At 44.0% G+C, this 25,022-nt stretch overlaps 1 protein-coding gene across 1 annotated transcript; it reads left to right on the forward strand.

Annotated features, from left to right (window-relative positions):
* Positions 1–12,105: 12,105 nt before the first annotated feature.
* Positions 12,106–19,586, forward strand: LOC134211368 (glutamate receptor ionotropic, kainate 2-like). The gene is made up of 7 exons (XM_062688166.1): positions 12,106–12,335; positions 16,240–17,216; positions 17,277–17,521; positions 17,581–17,770; positions 17,832–18,627; positions 18,687–18,961; positions 19,023–19,586. Exons 1-7 carry the CDS (start codon positions 12,263–12,265, stop codon positions 19,239–19,241), a joined length of 2,775 nt encoding a protein of 924 aa, XP_062544150.1. The 5' UTR covers positions 12,106–12,262; the 3' UTR covers positions 19,242–19,586.
* The last annotated feature ends 5,436 nt before the right edge of the window (positions 19,587–25,022 follow it).

The following is a 25,022-nucleotide window of genomic DNA, read 5'->3' on the forward strand; positions in this document are numbered from 1 at the left end:
GCCTTCTCCAACCACCATAAGTGGACATCTACTATCGGCGCTTAGAGGTGCTATCTACACCGGAGAGACAAACAAGAAGAAGCCGTGCAAGTAACATAGCTGAAACTCAACCACTGTGCAACTGCTTAGCAGCTTCTGTGGCAGTCGGTCTCAGAGTCGAGGACCGATGTCGCCCTCCTGTCCGATCCGTTCAACGTCCCTGTCGATAATGGTAATTGGCAATTGAATTAAGTATTGGTTGTGCAGCCCTACACTACTATCGGGTTCATTAGTAGTAAAAATGATACCAACAAACAACTTAAGCAGAACCTGCTGCAGCTTAGGCAGACCGTACAGGTCATCAAGGGGGAACAGGATCTCATGGTCAGAAGAATTGACGAAAAGGGGAGTGGGAGTGCGGACAGAGATACCCAACTTGGAGAGTCGTTAAACTTCGCCCTAAGCAGCAGGACTGACAGGGCCAAAGCACGTTCCAAGAGAACAAGACGGTCTTCAGATTACAGGCATGTTCAGCTGGAGGATAAAAGGAGCCTAACCTCCAATGGTAATGGTGGGGCTTAGAGCTCTGATAAACAGAACGGCACAGACGCCCAAAACTGCTAAGCAAGAAGGGCAGAGAATAGAGACGACGTACCCGCATCAGGCATAACGATAGCACACTGTTGTATACATGTATACTCACCTTCGAATTATTCATGTTTAGAGTATAGGCATCTCATGAACGTGAACCGAAATACTTTCTATATTCATATATTCATATATTTACCCATAGTCACTCAAATCTTGTTCATAAAAACAGTTGAATATACGACCCAGAGTTAGTCTGGTTTCAAGTAGCGACTAGTGAACTTCTACTTTACCATCCGAAACACCTGACACTAAAAAGCCGAGTCTGGGAGTTGTCCGAATAAGCGACAAACCTTAAATCAGGACAAGTGAAATCATCTGGTGATGTGAGGATCAAGTGCTTGGACAAAGAAAAAGGCCACCATAAGCGTAGTGACGGAGTGAAATACCGCATTTCGGTCAAGCCACAGAAATTGTACTTGTCCCGGTTAGGGGCATTGTTCGAGTGTTTAGGCGTAGGACTACGTCTGTCTTTCTATATTGAGGTACACCTTACGATTGCGAAAATCGGGGACCGTCACAAAAATACTTAGACTTTAAACTTTAATATCTCAGCCGTTTCTCGATGGATTTAAATTTTGTTTTGACCATTCGACCAAGGATGAGTCAACGCAATTTATATGAAAATACTGATTTTTAACCATTTTTTATCGATAATTGATTAAAAGTTTAGAAATAGGTAAACCAACCAATCACGTACATGCATCATTAGCATAGACATCAAAATCAAGCAACTTGTGGGTTTGGATCTAATCCTCAGTTTGAGCTAGATTTCACGCAGAGCAGACGCATCAAAGCGATCGCAGCGGAGCGGACACAGCATCACGGAGGCACTGGTAACATTTTCAACGGAAATCCATCGCATTGGTGGTGGTCCTCGGTGTGTTGCTGCAGATCATTCAACCTCAACGAACCAGCATTTTATATGAAGAAAGGGTTGACTACAAAAATAGCACTGTTGCAATCCCGCGCCACCAGTGGCGATGCTGAAAATTTATTACAAATTGTGGTGTCAGTTAGTTGTTGGAAAGGCGCATTGGGGAAAGAAAATTGGTTCTTCTCAGGACCAGCATTTTCTGAAAAGAAAGGTTTAATTGCGAAATGGACTTTTTTGCTGGCATCGGCGTTTGTCGTAGAAGCTTGGTTTCTTTTAGTAATTCCATCCATTCAAATTTACGGACTTTATTTATTGAATACAAGAAAGCTGCTTTCCGGCGCGCGCGAACTATTTTGATCGAGATTCCGCAAAGAGCGGCTCGACAAAATATGATGCAGCGGAGCGGACACAGCAACACGAAGGCGTGGGTAGCAGTGGCAATGCTGAAAATTTATTCCAAAGCGTTTGGATACAGTTAGTTATTAAAAAGGCGCATTGGGAAAAGAAAATTGTTTTTTCTCAGGAGCAACATTTTATGGAAAGAAAGAGTTAATTGAACCGGTGCCAGCGAAAGTGGTACATGTTACATTGAGTAAATTTTACAGGAGACACATTTTTCCAAAAACTTGGAAAATAAAATTCAAATTTGCAATTTTCTGCAACTCAACTGTACCAACGTGTTATGACTGATGTTCCTGAAGGTAGTAATGAGAAATATTCGAGGTTTCTTGACAAATTTCGTGTTTTTCGGAACAAAATGTACATATACCACTATTAAGGGAACAAAATGCAACAGAAACCGAAAATAGTTGCCAGTAAAAGTGGTACACGTACATTAAAAAAAAATTAAACGGTGGTAAATCATCTTGAAATTCAAAATATGGTTAAAATCTGTTGTGGAAATGTTCATGTTGTCAAATTATCTTATCCATGAGCTTATTTTAGTGGGTAGAACTGTACATGTACCACTTTTCCTTGCAACGAAATTGCCATTGTGATATATACCAGAAATTAAAAAGTGCATATCTTCAGATGTAGTTGTCAAAAATCACTTTTTCGTTATTCCCTTACTGGATCTTTGCAAACAGAAGCTTTTGGTGTAAAAAACACAAAATCGATAAAAATGGTTTATGTACTTTCGCTGGCACCGGTTTAATTGTGAAAATGGACTGTGTCGGTAGCACTCACTTAAACAAACGGCTCTTATCAGGGCCACCAATCTTCGATGAGGAAGAAAGGGCTTATACTGAGAGTTTCGGAAGAGTGAAATATCAATGTTGATAAAGAGACACAAACTATGATGATAAATACTATCCATTTCGAATAGCTACGTAGTCCTACGTCACTTTTGCGTACAACCCGCTTGGGCTGCACCTTTGGGTTTTTCATAAAAATCCTGCCATTGCTCCTTCATCATAGATGTATCGTGCATTTCGTGCAATTCATATAGGGGAAATGACGGCTTTCGCAGGTTTTGTTCTATTATTGGCAGGGGGGTTTTTTATGACTGACTAGGCTCAAATTTGGCCTAAACATTCTTTGCATATCAAAGAATATTGTGGCCAAATTTCATAAAATTTGGTCGACAAAAATCCCCCTGCCAATAATAGAACAAAACCTGCCAAAGCCGTCTTCTCCCTAGTATCGGAGTGATTTTTTATTTGATTATAATTAAAATGAATTTAATACAAGTACCTATTATCTAATCTAAAACTCATACCATTATTTAACAACAGGTGTTTTTAGTTCTTCACGCCGTTATGCCATACAAATTTATACACCACATAAAATTTTGTGGTCGCCATTGTTCGGCTGTGTATAAAGTATCGTTTATCCTGTGGAAAGGCGATAGTATTCTGTATTCGACTCGACAGTAATAAGAGTATCTTTTTCACGGTGTGTTTGTCCGAAGAAGCTTATTTTCAAAAAAATCGGTATCTCTAAAACACTCTACTACACGATAGTAAAGGTTTTCCTCTTTCACGTAGGTGCATTTTTAAAATGTTCTATCGGGGGTAATTTTTCCATACATTCTTGGGAGGGTTAAATCGGCTATCATTTTAGATTTCTATGGAGTCTGCACCAAACATAGTGAAAAAATAAAAAATGTTCTCTCCCGATAGAACATTTTAGTTCACCCCACTATATGAAAGAAGAGAGCATATACTTTCACGTGGTGGGTGTTTCAGAGATACTGATTTTTGAAAAATAATATTTCCCCGTAGACACACCGTGTTTTATTATACAGGTAGAGTGAATATTGATATTGTACCATTGTGAACTGAACAGTAGCTCTCCATAGTTGGAAGCGTAGAACAAAGAACAACAGCAGTATAGCGGGTGGCGTTTATTTCTGGCGGTAATAGGGCGCTGTACTATTCATATCGAATGCTAAAAGTTGACATACGGAGCTGAGAGCCAGGTGGAACATAAGTGAGCTCTGGGTTGAAAATCTAGAATATCGGAACAAAAAACTGCCACAATCAGCGTTGGCAACCAGCATCGAACCCTACAGGAAAGGTGGTGGCTTCACCGAATGGGCAGAGCGTTTAGAATATACCCGAATACGGATTTACAGACTGTGGCATATGAAGATATGATATCTAAGAAAAATATATTAGCTCTTTTAGTGGAATGTATTCAACCGTCTAAGACGAATTAAGTACTCTCCATTTAATTCCACCAGTCAATTTTCGTTATCTTTGCAGATACGTATTTCGACCACACAGTTGTGGTCGAAATACGTATCTGCAAAGATAACGAAAATTAACTGGTGGAATTAAATGGAGAGTACTTAATTCGTCTTAGACGGTTGATGATATGTATCTAAGTTAAAGGCTAGATTTGACAAAGTGGCGCCTGATATTATTACAGCGTCTTAATTTTAATAACCGTGTCCAACAAAAGGATGAATCAAATGAAGATTTTGTATTAACAATCAAATTGCAGACAGAGTTCTGCACTTTTGGTGATTACAAATCTGTTGGCATTAGGGATCGCATTATAGCTGGAATACGGGATAAAGCCCTCCTGCAGCGACTCCTTAATGAAGATAATTTCAACATTGGGTGGCATCGAAAAAAATATTGCTACCTGGGAGGTAGCAGGGGCGAATACCCGAGTAGCACACTTGTCACATATCAGTCACTGTGACTCATATGCGACCGAATTCAGTCACATTGGAGTTGCTACAACCAAATCGATCTGAACTGCGCTGCTAGGGATACCAGGGGTTTAGCTGATAGCAACACAGTAGAAATGGTAGCTGCAATATCAACCTTTGGTAAACCAGACAGGCACACATCCACTAGACTAGAAAAATTGCTTGCAACGATTGATTAAGCGAGGGCAGAAAACGCAGATCCTATAAAAGGGCATAGCAAAGGACCGGTAAAATAAAGGCTAGGTTTTAGCCCGAACCGTATTAGCAGACTAACGAATCACAGGGGACACATGGGACCATACAGTCCCAGAATGCGGGGAAACTGGAAGAGCAGTCGAGAAAGACAATGAGGACAATACGCTGACCTGATATGTGACTTTTGTGGAATCAAAGGTCATATCAAACGCAAGTGTTTCAAGTTAAAAAACTCAAAGGTGCAGCCCAATCGGGTTGTACGCAAAAGTGACGTATGACTACGTAGCTATACGAAATGGAGGGTATTTTTCATCATAATTTGTGTAAATTTATTAGCATTGTGCAAACTGCTCGGAGGTCAACCGAATCAAGAAACTGAAGGTAGCTCCCAGTTGGATGAACCAGCCGTGGAAAAGGAACGACTCATCGGCCGCATCGCCACTGAAGGCATTCGTCTATCTTTCAGTGGATATCATCAGAATCCTAGAAGACATTATGCTCACAAATGTCCGGACGAAAGGAAAAATACGCAGAATCGGAGGTGGCGCGAAACAAAACACAAATATATTAATTTGCAACGTTCAACGACTTCCGCCCGCGATGGAAGCGTACATGCATCGTTTTCTATAGCGCTGGTGGCAACGTGAGCAGGACTTCAAGAATAAATTACAAACAGTCCTTTTCAGGACTTAAACTATTTATCCAAGAAGAGGTTTTGACCGCTAGGAAAATTGTTTACCCAGACAAACAGACTGTTCGGCTGTTTAAACGACAATGACGATTTTGGAAAGATTTGTTGTTTTTAATAATGCGCCATTTTAAAAACTAAGGCAGCTAAACGACATTTTTCATCGATTTGGCCGTCGTCGACGGAAAGTGAAATTTTCTGTCAAGATTCTTTGGTTTTGTTTCGTTAGTCATTAGAAATGATATCGATTTTTTTCGGGTTACCATCGTTTGGCGACGACATAAAGTTGCCCTTTGGTAGCACAACCACAAGCGCACTTCGAAGGGAGATGATGCAATGAGTTTGTTCAAATGGATGGCGTCAGTAGCAGTCAAATGGAATTTCCTCACAAGATTTTGATTATGTTTTGTTGTAGTTGAGGATTGAAAAGCTCCATTATTTGAAAAATATCGGTTCTTTACAGTACCATTATTTTACACAAGGGTAGTTTAATCCGGGATGCAAGAATGTTCATCAAAGTCCAAAATTAATAGTTTGGCGTTAACAGAAGGTTTTTCTTCGATAGCAGAATGAAAAGCGCGCGTCGGTGAGTGAAAACGCAACAAATTTGTTCGAATGAATGGAATCGCTTACAGCAACCGAACTATCACGCCAAACGCCAATTCCACCGAAACAATCTATTTTGCAATCAACCCTTTCTGTTCAGGAGATGCTGGTCCTAAGAAGGACCAATTTTGTGTCCCCAAAGCACGTTTCCAATAACTAACTGCAACCCAATGCTTGTCGAAACGTTAGGGTTAGAATTCCACTTCGTGTTGTTATTGTTCGACGACCACTCGATGAGTTTTCGCTAAGACGCCACCATTTGGAATAAATTTTCAGCATCGCCACTGCATCGCCACTGCATCGCACGGGATCGAAACAGACGTCATTTTTGTAATCAACTCTTTCTTCACATAAAATGCTGGTTTGTTGAGGTTGAATGACGACCACCAACGCAGACTTCCACCACCAATTCGATGATTTTCCTTTGAAAATACTATCAGAGCGCCTTCGTGCTGCTGTGTTCGCTCCGCTGCGTCGGCTCTGCGTAAAATCTTATTTAACCGCTCTCTGCGAAATCCCTATCAAAATGGCTCGCGCGCTAGAAAGCAGCTTTCTTGTATTCAATAAATTAAGCCCGTTAGCTCCGCCCCTTTGTGGTCTGGTATAGGTGTAAATATAATGTGCACTCATAACGATTAATGAAGGGGCGGGGCTAATGAAATTACTTCATTAGATATAAGAAAGCTGGTTATCGACGCGCGTGAGCCATTTTGATCGGGACTCCGCAGACAACGGACCGTTCGGAGGATGACAAATTTTAAGAATCTTATGAAATTTTCTCGCAAGATTCTGAATTTTGTTATGAGATGTTGTTTATCTAAGATGCGTATTGTTGCGAGGAATGACAACAGAAATTTGACTCAAGACGAAGTTTCTCCATACTACAAAACATTATCTTTCGGCATCTGTCTGTCCGAGCGACGTTCACCGATGGGTGGTTGCTGTAGAAAGTTTCCACTGAGGTGGCGTCTTCATTGATTTTATACAAAAGGCACCATTTTATACAAAAGAAGGTTGATCCGAAATAAACTTTCTTCAAAGTGCAAAGCTCAATCGTAAATAGCAAATTTGATGGCGCGTCGGAGGGAGATGATGTAGTGAATTTTAATGGATGGAATCACTAACAGCAACCAAGCTACCACGCCAAACCCGATGCCACGGAAACAGTCCTTTTTCTTAATTAACTCTTTCTTTTCGTAAAATGTTGGTCCTGAGAAGAACCAATTTTCTTTTCCCAATTCCCATTCAAATAACTAACTGCATCCAATCGCTTGTCGACACCTTGCGCTGCAACTGTCCGACAGCCACTTGATGATTTTTCGCTAAGCCTCCAAAGGTTGAAATAAATTTACAGCATTGCAACACTGCCACCCACTTCGTGCTGCTGTGTCCGCTCCGCTGCATCGAATGTCGAACCGCTCTCTGTGGAATCCCGATCAAAATGGCTCGCGCGCCGAACAGCAGCTTTCTTATATTTAATAAATTAAGCTCGTTAGCCCCGCCCCTTTGTTGATATGGTTGTAAATATAATGTGCACTCATAACGATTAATGAAGGGGCGGGACTAATGAAATTACTTCATTAGATATAAGAAAGCTGCTTTTCGGCGCGCGCGAGCCATTTCGATCGGGTTTCCCCAGACAACGGACCGTTCGGAGAATAATAAATTCTAAGAATCCTATGAAACTTTTTCACAAGATTGTTGCGAGGAATGACAACAGAAGTTTGACTCAAGACGAAGTTTCTTCATATTACAGAACATTTTCTTTCGGCATCTGTCTGTCCGAGCGACGTTCACCGATGGGTGGTTGCTGTAGATAGTTTCCACTGAGATGGCGTCTTCATTGATTTTATACAAAAGAAGGTTGATCCGACTATCCGAAATAAACTTTCTTCAAAGTGTAAAACTCAATCGTAAATAGCGAATTTTATAGCGCGTCGGAGGGAGATGATGAAGTGAAATTTAATGGATGGAATCACTAACAGCAACCAAACTATCACGCCAAACCCGATGCCACCGAAATAGTCTTTTTTCGCAATTAACTCCTGAGAAGAATCAATTTTTTTCCCAATGTTCCTTTCCAACTAACTGACACCACAATTTGTAATAAATTTTCAGCATCGGCACTGGCGGTGCGGGATCGCCACAGTGCTATTTTTATGGTCAACCTTTTCTTCATATGAAATTCTGGTTCGTTGAGGTTGAATGATCTGCAGCAACACATCGAGGACCACCACCAATGCGATTGATTTCCTTTGAAAATGTTATTAGCGCCTCCGTGATGCTGTGTTCGCTCCGCTGCGATCGCTTTGATGCGTCTGCTCTGCGTGAAACCTTGTTCAAACTAAGGATTAGATCCAAATCCGCAAGTGATTGATTTTTGATGTCTGTGCTAGTGATGCATGAACGTGATTGGTTAGTTTACCTATTTCTAAACTTTTCATCAATTATCGATAATAAATAGTTGAAAATCAGTATTTACAAATAAATACAAAGAAGCGTTGACTCATCCTTGATCGAATGGTCAAAAAAAAAATGAAAATCCATCGAGAAACGGCTTAGATATTAAAGTTTAAAGTCTATCATATTTTCGTGACGGTCCCCGATTTTCGCAATCGTAAAGTGTACCCCAATATAGAAAACACAGACGTAGTCCTACGTCAAAAATATGAAGAGGGACGCCGTCAGGTTCGTGGATCAGGGAAAGACTACACAGGACAATGATGATAGTTTGGAGCAGCTGTTTGACAGATTAAAGGCGCATGATTCAGGAAGCGATGATGATTGGGATGCAGGTGATTTACAGTGCAAGATTGTGACGTCTAGGGCAGCAGGCACTATGTCCAAGGGCTTGACGATCCCTCCTCTGGCCATCTGCGAGTTGTGGTGCTAGCCTAGGATGTGGTGGGGTTTTACTGTGGGCTCTGTTAAACTTCTATATAAAAAAGCTGCATGTATCCGCAAGTAGGCTCCGCCAAAGCGACCGCGTGCCGCTCAAAGCCCACAAGCCCAAGTCCTGGTGTTAGGTGGAACGCTAAGCAGACCTGACATGACGGCCCTCCGACGAGACAGGAGGTTTGCGCAGACCCAATAAGCCGCCTATAAAAACAACCATTACGAACGGCATAGAAGATAATACGACTCGATACAATCGGCAACGACCTAGACGACGAGCAAAGGATCACGATTGGAATCTTGGAACATGTAACTGCAAGTCGCTAGGCGACATGATAATCTACGATGAGTTACATCCCCGCAACTTCGACGTCGTAGCGCTGCAGATAATTTGCTGGACAGGGCAGAAAGTGTGGAAAAGCAAGCATCGAGCGGCTACCTTCTACCAAAGTTGGGGCACTACCAACAAGCTGGGAACCGTCTTCATAGTACTGGGCAATATGCGCCAACGCGTGATTGGGTGGCAGCCAATCAACGCAAGGATGTGCAAGCTGAGGATCAAAGGCCGTTTCTTCAACTATAGCATCATCAACGTGCACTACCCACACGAAGGGAGGCCAGAAGACGAGAAAGAAGCGCTCTATCCACAGCTGGAGCAGACATACGATGGATGCCCACTGCGGGACGTCAAAATCGTCAGATAGGAAGGGAGGAAATGTATAGACCCGTCATTGGACCGAAAAGTCTGCATACCGCATCGAACGACAACGGCCAACGATGCAAAAACTGTGCAGCCTTCCGCGGAATGGTAGTCCGAAGCACATTCTTCCCCCGCAAGAATATCCACAAGGCCACATGGAGATCACCTAATAAAGAAACGGAAAACCAAATCGACCACGTTCTAATCGACGGTAAATTCTTCTCCGACATCACGAACGTCTGCACATACCGCAGTGCGAATATTGAATCCGACCACTACCTCGTTGCAGTATGCCTGCGCTCAAAACTCTCGACGGTGTATAACACGCGTCGAAGTCGAACGCCGCGGCTTAACATTGGGCGGCTACAAGACGGTAGACTAGCCCAAAGATACGCGCAGCAGCTGGAAGTGGCACTCCCAACGGAAGAGCAGCTAGGCGCAGCTTCTCTTGAAGATTGGAGCCATTGGAAGCACCGCTCGCGGGCGAACCAGGCACGGTACATACAAGCGCGGAACAGACAAAACTCGATTTTTCGGAGGAAAATGCGCCAGCAGGAAGAACGAGGCCGTGGAGAGACGGAGCAACTGTACCGCGCTAATAACGCACGAAACGTCTCACATAGGGGTATTTTCGCAATCTAGCCGGAATAAATTATTTTATCTCTCAAACTGCTATATTTCACCTTATTTTATGATACTGTGATGATAATTTAGCTGAAATATCAGTTTTCTTAATTTTCACTTTTGGCCCATGTGCTTTACCCTTTAAAGCCCTGAAAACATTGATAATTTCAATTAATTCGTTCTCGTCATCGCTTCTACCGAAATCAGTTCAACTCTATGTGTTTGCAAGGGGAAACATATAGCTAAAAGATGGTGTCATGGAAATTGCTCTATGACTCTTCCTCTTTTCATAGGGATGTTGAATGTATGATATAAGTCATAAATGCCTTAAATACAGTACCAAACTAAAAACATCTGCTTTCAAAATGGCGCAAATTTGCGCAAGATTTTTCTTCGGGATCCTAAAATATAGACATAAATGCGTCTTCTCTATACTGAAATATTACCGAATATCATCGAATAAGTGTTTTATGCTTATTGAAAATATGAGGAACATTAACTAGTTTTAGCTCGAAAATGGACTTCGATTTACTCTTTTGTATTTCTGTTCAGAATCATTTATTCTTGTCAAAAACACGTTAACATGATACTATTTTGTCTACTTTTTCATGGTATGTACTGATCTGTGGATTACTGTGACAAATATTTGACCACAATAAAACATACCGAACGCAATCAAATTCAACAGAGAAAACCGTTAATTTCCTCAACGAAAAACCTCTAACTTTCTAGAAGTGTAGTGGTAAAACTTTAAATCTAAATAGAAAACCTAGTACTAGGAGTGGCTCGTCTACTATTCAGAGAAGTTTGAGACATATTTAGACTGCTCTAGGACAATTTTGAAAATTTAACTTTATTCCGGCTAGAATGACGAAATACCCCTATGTGCGTCTATGAGAAGTTAAACCATTCACGTAAGGGCCATGTGCCACAGCCCGATATGTAAAAGGACATAAACGGGAACCATCATACAAACGAGCGTGAAGTGATCCAAGGGTGGCGGCAGCACTACGAAGAGCACCTACCTGAATGGCGATATTTTATAAAATATCAAATAAAAATAAAATAGCTACTATATCAATCAAACCAATAGCAGATTTTGCTATTCGGGTTTTCACATATGAATATTAAAATTGTTATTCTTGCCAATATATATTTGCCAATCCGGAGATGGCGAGTTCGATTCTCGGTCCGGTCTAGGATGTTTTCGGGTTGGAAACATTCTCGACTCCCTGGATATAGTGTATCCATCGTATCCATTGTACTTGCCACACAAGACACATACTCATGCAATGGCATGCAAACAAAAAGCTTTCATTTAATAACTGAGAAAATACTAATAGAATACTAAGTTGAAAAGCAGGCCAAGTTCCAGTTGGAATGTAGAGCCGTTGAAAAAGAAGAAGGTTCTCCTACTCTTTTCATCCCGAACATGAATTTCGTCGAACTCAATCGTATGTGCTGATAATGCATGCACCTTGTTTGAGAATCGCTGACCTAACACGCTGATGCCACCTGCAGCACATTCCCAGCGAAATTATGATCCATGCCGATTCGGTTGAAAACCTTAAACACAACAATCTAATAATGGACCACCTACACACGGCGGCCGGTGTTGCCGGCGAATGGCACGCGGCGCAACGGCGGCGGCGGCGGGTGTGTCACCATGGAAACGCACCGGTTTTTCACAGCCACTTTCTTTTCATGTTCTCGCCGCCCCGATTCGGCTATTTTCAGTCGACCGAAGATCGCCACTTGCGAGTCAGCACCGCGGAAAATAAAAATCAGTCAAAGTTGAACCTTGGTGAAGAAGTGTGACACACAGCTGATGGAAAAATAAAGTCGAACAGTCACTCAGTGGACGCCATATTGGAAAGTGATTTAAAGATGGTGAAATTTGAGGTGATTTTCATCGGGCTGATCCTGTACCTTGCCGAAGGCAAGCGGGAAATACCCATCGGTAAGTGTTGATTATTGGTCGTTAAATTCAACATTGATGATCGATTTTAAGCTTAATGTAAAAAATATGATCAATCATACTGTATGGAATGAATATCTTTTGATTCAAATGAGTACCAAACTCATTTGAATTATCTGTTGGATAATCTTTCAAATGTTTTAAGAACCATGATTTAGAAATAAATTTATAGAAATTGCATAACGCAGAAAATTATCGTTCGTTCGATCATTAAATTGCACACGTGTGATCAAAGGAATGGAGATCGCCATTTTTTGTGATGAAACAGAGACGCGCGCAGCTCCGGTCTGCAAATAAACGAAAATAAATCAACAGTGCGTGTGTTTGGTTGTTTTGTATATGGATGTTTCCAACCACTTTGTGTGTAAACAGAAAAAAGGATCGTGTTGCGATCGTAGGTGGCGACGCAAGTTATGTTTTTCACCGCATTGTGTTCAATTGGCGTTTTGCGTTTTGATTTTATGTTTAACTAACTGACTCGGAAAACTTCGTTTTACCCTACAATTTAAAAATTGGCAGAAATAATTCCTGTTACGTTGGAATGACAAACTTTGAAGCAATTTGGCGACTGCAATAATTGTAATACTGTGATGCGAATTTGTAATAGTATCCATCCACAACATTCACACCACACGTGCATGGAGCAGCATGGTTGCTCATCATAGTGTTTGTATGACGAATCATTGGCTTGACGGTCGTCTATACATTTTTGATATGTTATGAAAAATTAAACGAACTTTCAATTAAAAAGAGCTATGCGATACGGAAATTTAGCTGAACCATATCTTCCTTCTTCATTCTTGCAAACAGTTAACAACTCTTCGAGATACTCTTCGTCCACTGCCAGTAGCTCTTCCTTCGACAACACACCAACGTAATTCAGGATCAATCCTTCCTCGACAACAACGCACAATGATGCGAATCGCGTAGCCCTTTGTTCGTATTGGATTTGGATTGGATTTGGATTGGATTTGGATTGGATTTGGATTGGATTTGGATTGGATTTGGATTGGATTTGGATTGGATTTGGATTGGATTTGGATTGGATTGGATTGGTTTGGATTGGTTTGGATTGGTTTGGATTGGTTTGGATTGGTTTGATTGGTTTGGATTGGTTTGGATTGGTTTGGATTGGTTGGATTGGTTTGGATTGGTTTGGATTGGTTTGGATTGGTTTGGATTGGTTTGGATTGGTTGGTTGGTTTGGATTGGTTTGATTGGTTTGGATTGGTTTGGATTGGTTGGATTGGTTTGGATTGGTTTGGATTGGTTTGGATTGGTTTGGATTGGTTTGGATTGGTTTGGATTGGTTTGGATTGGTTTGGATTGGTTTGGATTGGTTTGGATTGGTTTGGATTGGTTTGGATTGGTTTGGATTGGTTTGGATTGGTTTGGTTGGTTTGGATTGGTTGGTTGGATTTGGTTGGTTTGGATTTGGATTGGTTTGGATTGGTTTGGATTGGTTTGGATTGGTTTGGTTGGTTTGGATTGGTTTGGATTGGTTTGGTTGGTTGGTTGGATTGGTTTGGTTGGTTTGGATTGGTTTGGTTGGATTGGTTTGGATTGGTTTGGTTGGTTTGGTTGGTTTGGTTGGTTTGGATTGGTTTGGTTGGATTGGTTTGGTTGGTTTGGTTGGTTTGGATTGGTTTGGGTTGGATTGGTTTGGATTGGTTTGGATTGGTTTGGATTTGGTTGGTTTGGTTGGTTTGGATTGGTTTGGTTGGTTTGGATTGGTTTGGATTGGTTTGGATTGGTTTGGTTTGGATTGGTTTGGATTGGTTTGGATTGGTTTGGATTGGTTTGGATTGGTTTGGTTGGTTTGGATTGGTTTGGATTGGTTGGATTGGTTTGGATTGGTTTGGATTGGTTTGGATTGGTTTGGATTGGTTTGGATTGGTTTGGTTGGTTTGGATTGGTTTGGATTGGTTTGGTTGGTTTGGATTGGTTGGATTGGTTTGGATTGGTTTGGATTGGTTTGGATTGGTTTGGTTGGTTTGGTTGGTTGGATTGGTTGGATTGGTTTGGATTGGTTTGGATTGGTTTGGTTGGTTTGGTTGGTTTGGATTGGTTTGGATTGGTTTGGATTGGTTTGGTTGGTTTGGATTGGTTTGGTTGGTTTGGATTGGTTTGGATTGGTTTGGATTGGTTTGGTTGGTTTGGATTGGTTTGGATTGGTTTGGTTGGTTTGGTTGGTTTGGATTGGTTTGGATTGGTTTGGTTGGTTTGGATTGGTTTGGATTGGTTTGGATTGGTTTGGATTGGTTTGGATTGGTTTGGATTGGTTTGGATTGGTTTGGATTGGTTTGGATTGGTTTGGATTGGTTTGGATTGGTTTGGTTGGTTTGGATTGGATTTGGATTGGTTTGGATTGGTTTGGATTGGTTTGGATTGGTTTGGATTGGTTTGGATTGGTTTGGATTGGTTGGATTGGTTTGGATTGGTTTGGTTGGATTTGGTTGGTTTGATTGGATTGGATTGGTTTGGATTGGTTTGGATTGGTTTGGATTGGTTTGGTTGGTTTGGATTGGTTTGGTTGGTTTGGATTGGTTTGGATTGGTTTGGTTGGTTTGGTTGGTTTGGATTGGTTTGGATTGGTTTGGATTGGTTTGGTTGGTTTGGGTTGGTTTGGATTGGTTGGATTGGTTTGGATTGGTTTGGATTGGTTTGGATTGGTTTGGATTGGTTTGATTGGTTTGGATTGGTTTGGATTGGTTTGGATTGGTTTGGTTGGTTTGGATTGGTTTGGATTGGTTTGGATTGGTTTGGATTGGTTTGGATTGGTTTGGATTGGTTTGGATTGGTTTGGTTGGTTGGATTGGTTTGGATTGGTTTGGATTGGTTTGGATTGGTTTGGATTGGTTTGGATTGGTTTGGATTGGTTTGGATTGGTTTGGATTGGTTTGGTTGGTTTGGATTGGTTTGGATTGGTTTGGATTGGTTTGGTTGGTTGGTTTGGATTGGTTGGGTTGGTTTGGATTGGTTTGGATTGGTTTGGATTGGTTTGGTTGGTTTGGATTGGTTTGGATTGGTTTGGATTGGTTTGGTTGGTTTGGATTGGTTTGGTTGGTTTGGTTGGTTTGGATTGGTTTGGTTGGTTTGGATTGGTTTGGATTGGTTTGGATTTGGATTGGATTGGTTTGGTTGGTTTGGATTGGTTTGGTTGGATTTGGATTGGTTTGGATTGGTTTGGATTGGTTTGGTTGGTTTGGATTGGTTTGGATTGGTTTGGTTGGTTTGGATTGGTTTGGTTGGTTTGGATTGGTTTGGATTGGTTTGGTTGGATTTGGATTGGTTTGGATTGGTTTGGATTGGTTGGATTGGATTTGGATTGGTTTGGATTGGTTTGGATTGGTTTGGATTGGTTTGGATTGGTTTGGATTGGTTTGGATTGGTTTGGATTGGTTTGGATTGGTTTGGATTGGTTTGGATTGGTTTGGATTGGTTTGGATTGGTTTGGATTGGTTTGGATTGGTTTGGATTGGTTTGGATTGGTTTGGATTGGGATTTGGTTGGATTGGTTGGATTGGTTTGGATTGGTTTGGATTGGTTTGGTTGGTTTGATTGGTTTGGATTGGTTTGGATTGGTTTGGATTGGTTTGGATTGGTTTGGTTGGTTTGGATTGGTTGGATTGGTTTGGATTGGATTGGATTGGATTGGATTGGATTGGATTGGATTTGGATTGGATTGGATTAGATTGGATTGGATTGGATTGGATTGGATTGGATTTGGATTGGTTTTGGATTGGATTTGGATTGGATTTGGATTGGATTTGGATTGGATTTGGATTGGATTTGGATTGGATTTGGATTGGATTTCCAATTCGTCAAGAAGAAGCTGATCGTAGGATCAAGGTTTGAAAATTAAATTCTGTGACACATCTTTCAGGGGCCATCTTCCACGGAGACAACTACGAGGCGGAGATCGCCTTCAAATACGCAATCGAGCGAGTCAACATGCACGAGAAACACTTCGAGTTGGTACCGAACGTCAAATACGTCTCCCCGGAGGACAGCTACAAAACGGAGCGAAAGGTCTGCGAGCTGGCATCGGAAGGGGTGACGGCCATCTTCGGTCCCAGCTCGATGTTGACCTCGGGGATCGTGAGCTCCATCTGCAAGACCATTGAAATACCGCACATCATCACCCATTGGGATCCGGAACCAATCGGCGGGTGGGATCCGGAGCAGCAGGCGATGACCATCAACCTGTATCCGGAAGCTGACGTGCTGTCGCGAGCGCTGCATGACCTCATTGTAGACTACACCTGGAAAAGTTTTACGATAATTTACGACAGTGACGAAGGTTTGATGCGGTTGAAGGACGTTTTACAAATTCACGAGCCAGGGGACAGTCCGATCACGATACGACAGCTCGATGACGACGTAGACTACAGACCTCTATTGAAGGACATTCAAACTTCCGGCGAAAGCCACATTATCCTGGAGGTGAATCCCGACAAAATTTTGGACATTCTTCGGCAAGCGAAAGAGGTCAAGATGTTGGAGGAGTATCAAAGCTATATAATCACCTCGCTGGATGCTCACACGTTGGACTTTGAAGAGCTTAGATACTCCCGCTCGAACATAACCACTCTACGGTTGATGGACACCAAGAGCTTCGACATCAAAAATGCGGTTCATGATTGGGAACAGGGTGAGGCTAGAATGAAAAAGATATTCAGGGTATCACCGGAGCATGTGCGTACGGAATCGGCCTTGTACAATGATGCCGTGAAAATCTTTGCCACTGCGATCAGAGAACTGGATGCTACGGAAGAGATTGAAGCATCAAAACTGTCATGCGGTAATAAGAACCTTAGGCAGTGGCCGTTCGGGTTGAGAATTGTTAACTACATGAAAGTTGTAAGTATTGAAGGAAATATTTGAATGAAGTTGTTGATCTCATGACTCTCACCGTTGCAGAAAACCGAGCATGGCATAACAGGACCAATTATTTTCGATGACTACGGCCGTCGGACGCACTTTCAAATGGAAATCATCGAGTTGAACCGACAGGAAGGCTTCAAAAAGATCGCAGTTTGGGATCCTACCAATGGGATTATCTACACTCGCAGCCAGGAGGACGTTGACTTGCAGATCGTTGAATCGCTGCAGAACAAAACTTTTATAGTCGCGTCACGTTTGGGGGCGCCATTCCTGATGATGAAGTAAGATGAGATCACGAACCCCTCCAAGGGAGCTTTTAAAATTTATTTCATATTTCCAGGGAAAGAAAAGAAGGCGAATACTTCGAAGGTAATAACCGCTTCGAAGGGTACTCTTTGGAGTTGATTGACGGGATCTCCAAAATCCTCGGTTTTCAGTACCGTTTGGAGCTGGTTCCTGATGGAAAGTACGGGTCTTATAACAAGGAAACTAAAAGATGGGACGGTTTGGTAAAGCAGCTGCTTGATAGGGTAAGTTCGCATCGGTTCGTCGTGCTGTTTTATTGCCAAATAATGGTCTAATTTTTTTTAGAGAGCAGACCTTGCAATTTGTGATCTAACCATTACCTACGAACGGAGAACTGCCGTAGACTTCACGATGCCTTTCATGACGCTTGGTGTCAGCATTCTGTACGCCAAACCCGTCCCGCAACCCAAGGATCTATTCTCTTTCCTGTCGCCTTTATCACTGGATGTTTGGGTGTACATGGCCACAGCCTATCTTGGCGTCTCCGTCTTGCTATTCTTCTTGTCCCGTATGGCACCAGCCGATTGGGAGAGCGCACATCCTTGCAAGCAAGATGAAGCCGAAGAGGTGGAAAATATTTGGGACATGGTGAACGCTCTCTGGCTTACGATGGGTTCCATCATGGGACAAGGTTGCGATATTCTGCCGAAAGCTGTCTCAACACGAGTGGTATCCGGAATGTGGTGGTTCTTTGCGCTGATCATGCTTTCGTCTTACACAGCTAATCTGGCTGCTTTCTTAACCATGGAACGCATGGACGCATCGATCGAAAGTGCCGAAGATCTTGCGCAACAGAGCAAAATCAAGTACGGTGCCGTGCTCGGGGGAAGCACACTTAGCTTCTTCCGAAACTCCAACTTTTCCACATACCAACGGATGTGGGCTGCCATGGAGTCCACCCGACCATCGGTGTTCACGGCGAGTAACGACGAAGGACGAGATCGAGTTCTGAAGGGACGTGGACTGTACGCTTTCTTGATGGAGTCCACTTCGCTGGAGTACATCACCGAGCGCTACTGTGAACTAACCCAAATCGGTGGACTGCTGGATTCCAAGGGGTATGGAATTGCTATGCCCGTTAGTAAGTGAAAGCCATCGTCGATGCTCGGGTCTTGTGTCTTAAAATTTTTTTTTTTATAGACTCTCCCTATCGGACAGCCATTTCCGGAGCAGTGCTCAAGATGCAAGAGGAAGGTAAGCTACACCAGCTGAAGACTCGCTGGTGGAAGGAGATGTACGGTGGAGGTCGATGTGATGAACATGCTACCACATCGGCAGCTGACAGTGCCGCCGAACTTGGCATAGATAACGTCGGCGGTGTCTTCTTGGTTCTTGCAGTTGGATGTTTCTGTGCGTTTATACTCGGAATTATGGAATTTTTATGGAACGTGCGCAAGGTTGCAGTTGATGAGAAAGTAAATAGTCTCAGGTTGGATGTATTCATTGATTCTAATACAAAGTCATTTTCTTTTTTAGGTAACTCCGTGGGAGGCATTGAAAGCGGAACTTAAGTTTGCGATGAATTTGTCCATCACAACAAAACCGGTCCACAACGTACCGAGTGAATCAAGCTCGTCCAGGAGTTCAATGCGAACCGAATCGAGACGAGGCTCGGATTCTGTTGGTAGAATGCATAACATCAGAGCTGGGGCCAGTTTGCTGAACGTGGACAAGATCGGATTTATGTTCAAATAGGAATGTTACTCTTCGCATATCTTTAGACGAAGGATTGTTGAAAGCTAGAAAGTTTATTAAGACATGGTTTCTGCACTTTTACAAAATATTAGGGGATGGAAACAAATTTCTAAAATCCTGTGTTCTGCTAAGGTCTATAAGGTAACAAATGGATTAAGGAGAGAGACCTTATTGAAATAGATCAATCTTAATAACGTGAGAAAAACATGACAAAGCATATTCAATATCATTTTAGTGCATTTCAATGCATTTATCCAGTTCCATTGAATTCTGAACTTCTGAGGTTGATTTGCATACTATAATAAATTTTAGGATTGAAGAGCAGAAGTGTTGCTCGGCAAGGTATTTATTTTTGTTTTGCAATTTCTCAAAAACATACACCGAAATCGTCAACTGTCAGCAATGCTGACTCAACATTCATCGCAGTTATGACCTATTGGGGAAGCCAGGTTTTTCTTTTCTGAAAGAGAAATTTAACGACGTGCGACCATAAAGGCCAAATGCCGTCTGGGTCAGTACGTGCGCCAAACGCGCCAAGACCGGTGAAATGATCCTGGATCTGAAACTCGGAGCGCAGGCACTGACTACAGAAAGCTGGCCCACGAGGTCTTGGGTCGTGGTGGTCGTTTGGAGGCGGAAGTGATCCTTCAGTGCAAGCAACTGGACGAAGTCACGAACGCGGACGACGTTGTCTCTACCGCCAGAGACCAGTGCGGTACAGAGGTCGAAAAGAGGCGATCCCTTTGGCACGCAGATGGCTTACACGTAAAACAAATTTAATGTTACTTATACTAGATTTCTAATATTTTTTGCCAATTTAATGATATGTAGAGTAGAGTGGGGCAAGAGTACGCACTTAGTTTTTAATCGATCATGTGGCCCTTATGAAGCAAGCTTCTGCATTTCAAATCAATGTCGACGATTCGTATACTCTTCCTCTATGTTACCCAGTGGAAAAAATATTGAAATTATTGAGATTCGTTTTAGTAGAACCCTTATTGCAAGACACGTGAAAAACGCACTCTTACCCCACCGGTAGGGTAAGCCCAAATCCGCCGTCTGGTCTGACTTGTATGCCCACCTTTATCATACCATGAGAATCTGCTCGCCTCTTTCATTCAGTTCGCGCTGACACATACTACTCTAGTCATTCGACCTAACACTCGCTCTGGCATCCCTTGTGGGACATTTCGCTTAGGTTCCCACTTCTGACATACCATGTGAGTCTGACTCACCTCGTTCATACCATATGAGACTAGCTCAACTCAAACATACCGTGTGAGACTGATTTGTATGCTCATTCCTTTCGTACCGTGTGAGACTGACTTGGATGCTCACCCACACTCCTCTGCCACGCCGCGGGGTATCAGTAGTCATAGGAACCAACATTCCTGCGCTACTCCCAGCGTGGCGTGTGCAGTCCATACATACACCTATTCATTCACACTTCTGCCATGCTTCGAGGTGACGATCTCGGTTGCCACCCGCTGTGCCATTACCTCTGCATGGGCAGACCATTCACACACTTCTCCGCGTTCGGCACTTTCGCTCTAACTAACCAATCACAAGTTAGTCATGCTTGTCGATTGTTGCTCGGCGTGCCAGATTCTCTGCAAGCTGCAGGCAATCTGAGTGGTTGCAGTCGAGACTGCGTTCCACTTCTCCACCGCTTGACACATCCTCTGGATAAGATTATCCGGAGTTGTGTCCCGGCCGCAAACGTCTAGCATTGCTCTTCTTTCGATGTCGAAACGAGGACATACGAACAGTATGTGCTCTGCAGTTTCGTCAACACCTGGGCAGTCAGGGCAAACGGGGACGTTAGGCCGATATCACCTTGAGACACATCAAGCGGTAGGTGCTCTCCAGTTTCCGCAGGTAACTGGTTACCCCAGTGCTTTTGCCCAGGACGGGCCGCCGTACCTAAGGATAGATGCGGCAACGCCTGCCAGTAGCCTACGTCTACTGACGCACACCTTGGAGCTGTTGGACATCATCCTCGATAATGCCGCCACAGCAGTCGAAGCCTTCTTGCACGCATATTCGACATGGCTACCGAAGGTAAGCTTGTCGTCTATGATGACCCCAAGAATCTTCAGACTCCGCTTTGAAGTGATCGTGACGTCTCCCACGTGAACAACTGCATGTTGTGCCGACTTACGGTTACTGACGATAACCACCTCCGTCTTATGTTGAGCGAGCTCAAGACCTCTCGCACTCATCCTGTCCGCCACAGTGCTGATCGCGTGTTCTGCGGTTAGTTCTACTTCGGGATTGACTCCCCGTAGACCTCTAGGGTTACATCGTCAGCAAAGCCGACGATCTTCACACCAGGAGGGAACTTTAACTTCAGAACCCCGTCTTACATCAGGTTCCATAGTACCGGGCCCAGGATTGACCCTTGCGGGACTTCTGCGGTAATGGAAACACTTTTCTGACCGGCATCGGGCTCGTATAGCAGCACACGGTTCTGGAAGTAGCTTTCCAAGATCCGGTACAGTCCCACCGGTAGGCTAAGCCGGTGTAACGAGAGCGCGATGGCATCCCAGCTTGCGCTGTTGAATGCGTTCTTCACGTCCAGTGTCACCAACGCACAGTATCGAATTCCTCGCCTTTTCCGTTGGATCGCTAACTCTGCAGTCTTGAGCACTGAGTTGATAGCGTCCACCGTGGACTTACCGTTCCGAAAACCAAACTGGTTACTCGACAGGCCATCCGTACCCTCTGCGTACGGGGTGAGCCTGTTGAGGATGATCCTCTCGAGCAGTTTACCCGTCGTGTCGATCAAGCAAATTGGTCTGTACGCCGATGGGTCACCCGGAGGCTTCCCGGCCTTCGGCAGCCGTACCAACTTCTGCCTTTTCCATCTCTCAGGGAAACAACACTCATCCAGGCATCTCTGCATAGCTAGCCTGAACATGTTTGGGTTCGCTATGATCGCTGCCTTGAGTGCACTGTTTGGAACTCCATCGGGGCCTGGAGCTTTGTTCATCGCAAGGGTGTTAGCCACTGCGAGTAACGTTCGTCACCGGAGCCACCATTTCGGCCACACTCCAGCGCCTTGCAGCGCCAGGGACTTATGGCTCAGGACAGGAAGAGTACTTCGATAATCCTCGCCAACCGGTCCGGTGACCGTTCGGGGGGTGAAGAGCCCCTTTGGTCTTGGCCATCACGATCCTATAGGCGTCACCCCACGGATTCGCATGTGCACCCTCGCACAGGTTGTCGAAGACGCTCTCTTGCTGCTCTTAATGGCCTTGTTAAGGGCCAGTCTCGCAACGAAACACTTCCCGGCGGACCGCTCTTTCCTCCCCGGTGCGGACTCGTTGCGTCCTACGTCTAGCCTTGAGGCAGGCTGATCGTAGGGCTGAAATTTCGGCACTCCACCAGTATGCCGGGCGTCTGCTATTTCTTGGCAGGGCTTTCCTCGGCATAGTAGCGTCGCACGCGCGTGATAGGACAGCTACCAGCGCATCCCCGCTTAGACTGTCGGTGTTGGCCTCCAGTCCCAGGGCCGCGGTGAAAACTTCGCTGTCGAAGTGATTGAACTTCCACCCACGGACCTGACAGGGATCACCCGCCCTCAACCTCTGTGCCGCACTGCTCTTTGACGGCAGAGATGACGTCTTCCGCGGTCGTGACCTCGTCCAGTTGCTTACACTGGAGGGTCACTTCCGCACCCAACGACCTGACCTGAGCGCCGTCACCCAAGACCTCCTGGGCAAGCTTTTTATGGCTACCGCGCTGGATTGCGCGCCACGCTTCAGTATCAAGATCATTTCACCGTTCTTGGTACGTCTGACGCTGCGCACATCCTGGCCCTGTCGGCCGCTCGCAGCGAGTTCAGGACATCGGCGTATTTATCCTTATCGGTTTTCACCAACAAGGCCTCGCCTCTGTCTCTCACCTTCTTCGCAGGTCGAGGGGTGTTTGACTTCCGCACCCTACTGACCAGCTGCCAAGGATTTGTATCCCCTTCGGCGGATACCAATGTCTGGCTGGGGCCAGCTTGTGGCTCAGCAGCTTGTGCCTGTCTAGTGCCTTTCGCCTTCTTGGGCACACGCCCTTCAGGCTTCGGTGCACCATCCAGGCGACGCTTTGCCTTAATGGTAGCGCGTTTGGGTCGCTTCGAGCTTGGCGTTTTCTTACCCTCACTGGCCGTAAGGGCGGTCGCTTCTTTCGCCGCAGTAACACCGTTAGGGGAGGAGAGGGGCTTGGTCTGCGAAACCTTTGGCTACCTTCTTTGCTGTCGCTACACGCCTAATATAAGCGTCCTGTTCTTGTCTTGCGACACGAACAGCTTCTGCTTGCCGCTTATGAACTCGATGATCTCATCGAGTTGCTCGGCCACCACCCGTATCCCTGGTAGTGGCTCGTCAGGCGTGCAGGCAGGGCTACTCCCTCCCACCACTGGAGACTCTTCGGTACTGCCAATAGCAGCAACCGCCCCTCCCCCCCCCCCCCCCCCTCTTTAATAGGGGACCTCGCTAGACCCCTTTTGGCAAAGGGGTCCGTCACCTCCAACTCCAATGATTTAATTCTTTCAATGCTCATTGCTGTATGGGTCCCCCTTGCGGCTGCCGCCGAATCCTACTGGAGTAGTCGCTTTTAGTGATCCCATGGTTATCTATGCCTGCCTTGCGGCAAGCAGGGAAGCCATGCGAGGGTTGACACTTGCGTGTTCAGAGCCAGATCAGCGCAAGTCAGGAAAGGGTATCTGAGCCTACTCCCACCCAGTAGGCAAAACTGGATGGCAGGATTGGGCAGCGTGCTACAAGGCCCGCCACGGTTTAATGGGACGGAAGACAGCCTAGACATTAGCCCACTAGCCGTTTCGAGTCGATGTCACCCGGCCCTACTAAGAGAGTAGAATGGCAGACTGCCAGCCCTCGCTTCACAATATAACAATATACCATACACATAGCCATGACGTGCCTGCCAGAAACATAATTGAAACCTTACTGGCGTCAGTCTCAATGCGCTACCGCGCTCCCTCGTATGTAGTTCATTTAGCCGTCTAGCCCTTCAACTGCCGTTGATGCCGTTGATTATTTTTAGCAAAGTGACCAAAAAGTTATCTAACTCCATATCTCCCTTGTTGTTTATTCAAATCGTTCACAATTACACATGATAATAGTTGACCAGAATACCTGTCAAACTGAAGCAGTGCTGCTAGTTTATCTATTTTTATTATTTCAAAAAATCGAAAACGTACTCTTACCCCACGCGCACTCTTGCCCCACTCTACTCTATAAGAAAAAAATATACATTCCATTAGTCACATACATTTAAAAATTTATACTTTTAATTAACTTTTTATTAGCTTTTTGGTATGCAATCATCAGGTGGCATAATGAAGTGGATTTTTTTAATTCTTTATTTAGGTGTTTTTTTAATTCTAGATTATGTTCAACACCGGAAATGAAGTGGAATAAATATTTTCGAATGGGTTTTTGACATAACTTATCCAGCTTTTTATGCAACGTATACACACCAGAGTCAAGCAGTTTGACAAACATTGACTCACGGTGTAAAAAATGGATTAAATATTATAGAAGTTTCATGTACCTCTGATTTTTTTTTTACAGAAAGTTAGGCAAGGTCATTAGAAATGATGTACGGGGTAATTTAAAATATTCCATCGGCGATTTTTTGAAAAAAAAGTGATTTTTATTGTTTTCTTCTCAAATATACCGTACAAAAAGTCAATTATTGTCGGCGTAGCACCAAGTTAGAATTCGGAAGTCGGGACTTCCGAACCGAACTTTCTTCCGAAGTTTT

The sequence above is a fragment of the Armigeres subalbatus genome, chromosome 1 (genome assembly GCF_024139115.2).
Source record: "Armigeres subalbatus isolate Guangzhou_Male chromosome 1, GZ_Asu_2, whole genome shotgun sequence".
Classification (NCBI taxonomy): Eukaryota; Metazoa; Arthropoda; class Insecta; order Diptera; family Culicidae; genus Armigeres; species Armigeres subalbatus.

Bases quoted from the DNA above. Each gene is read 5' to 3' on its own strand.
- LOC134211368 (XM_062688166.1), top strand. From the start codon at position 12,263: ATGGTGAAATTTGAGGTGATTTTCATCGGGCTGATCCTGTACCTTGCC. The intron at 12,336-16,239 runs GTAAGTGTTGAT...CACATCTTTCAG, and splicing joins CAAGCGGGAAATACCCATCG to GGGCCATCTTCCACGGAGAC. The intron at 17,771-17,831 runs GTAAGTTCGCAT...AATTTTTTTTAG, and splicing joins TAAAGCAGCTGCTTGATAGG to AGAGCAGACCTTGCAATTTG.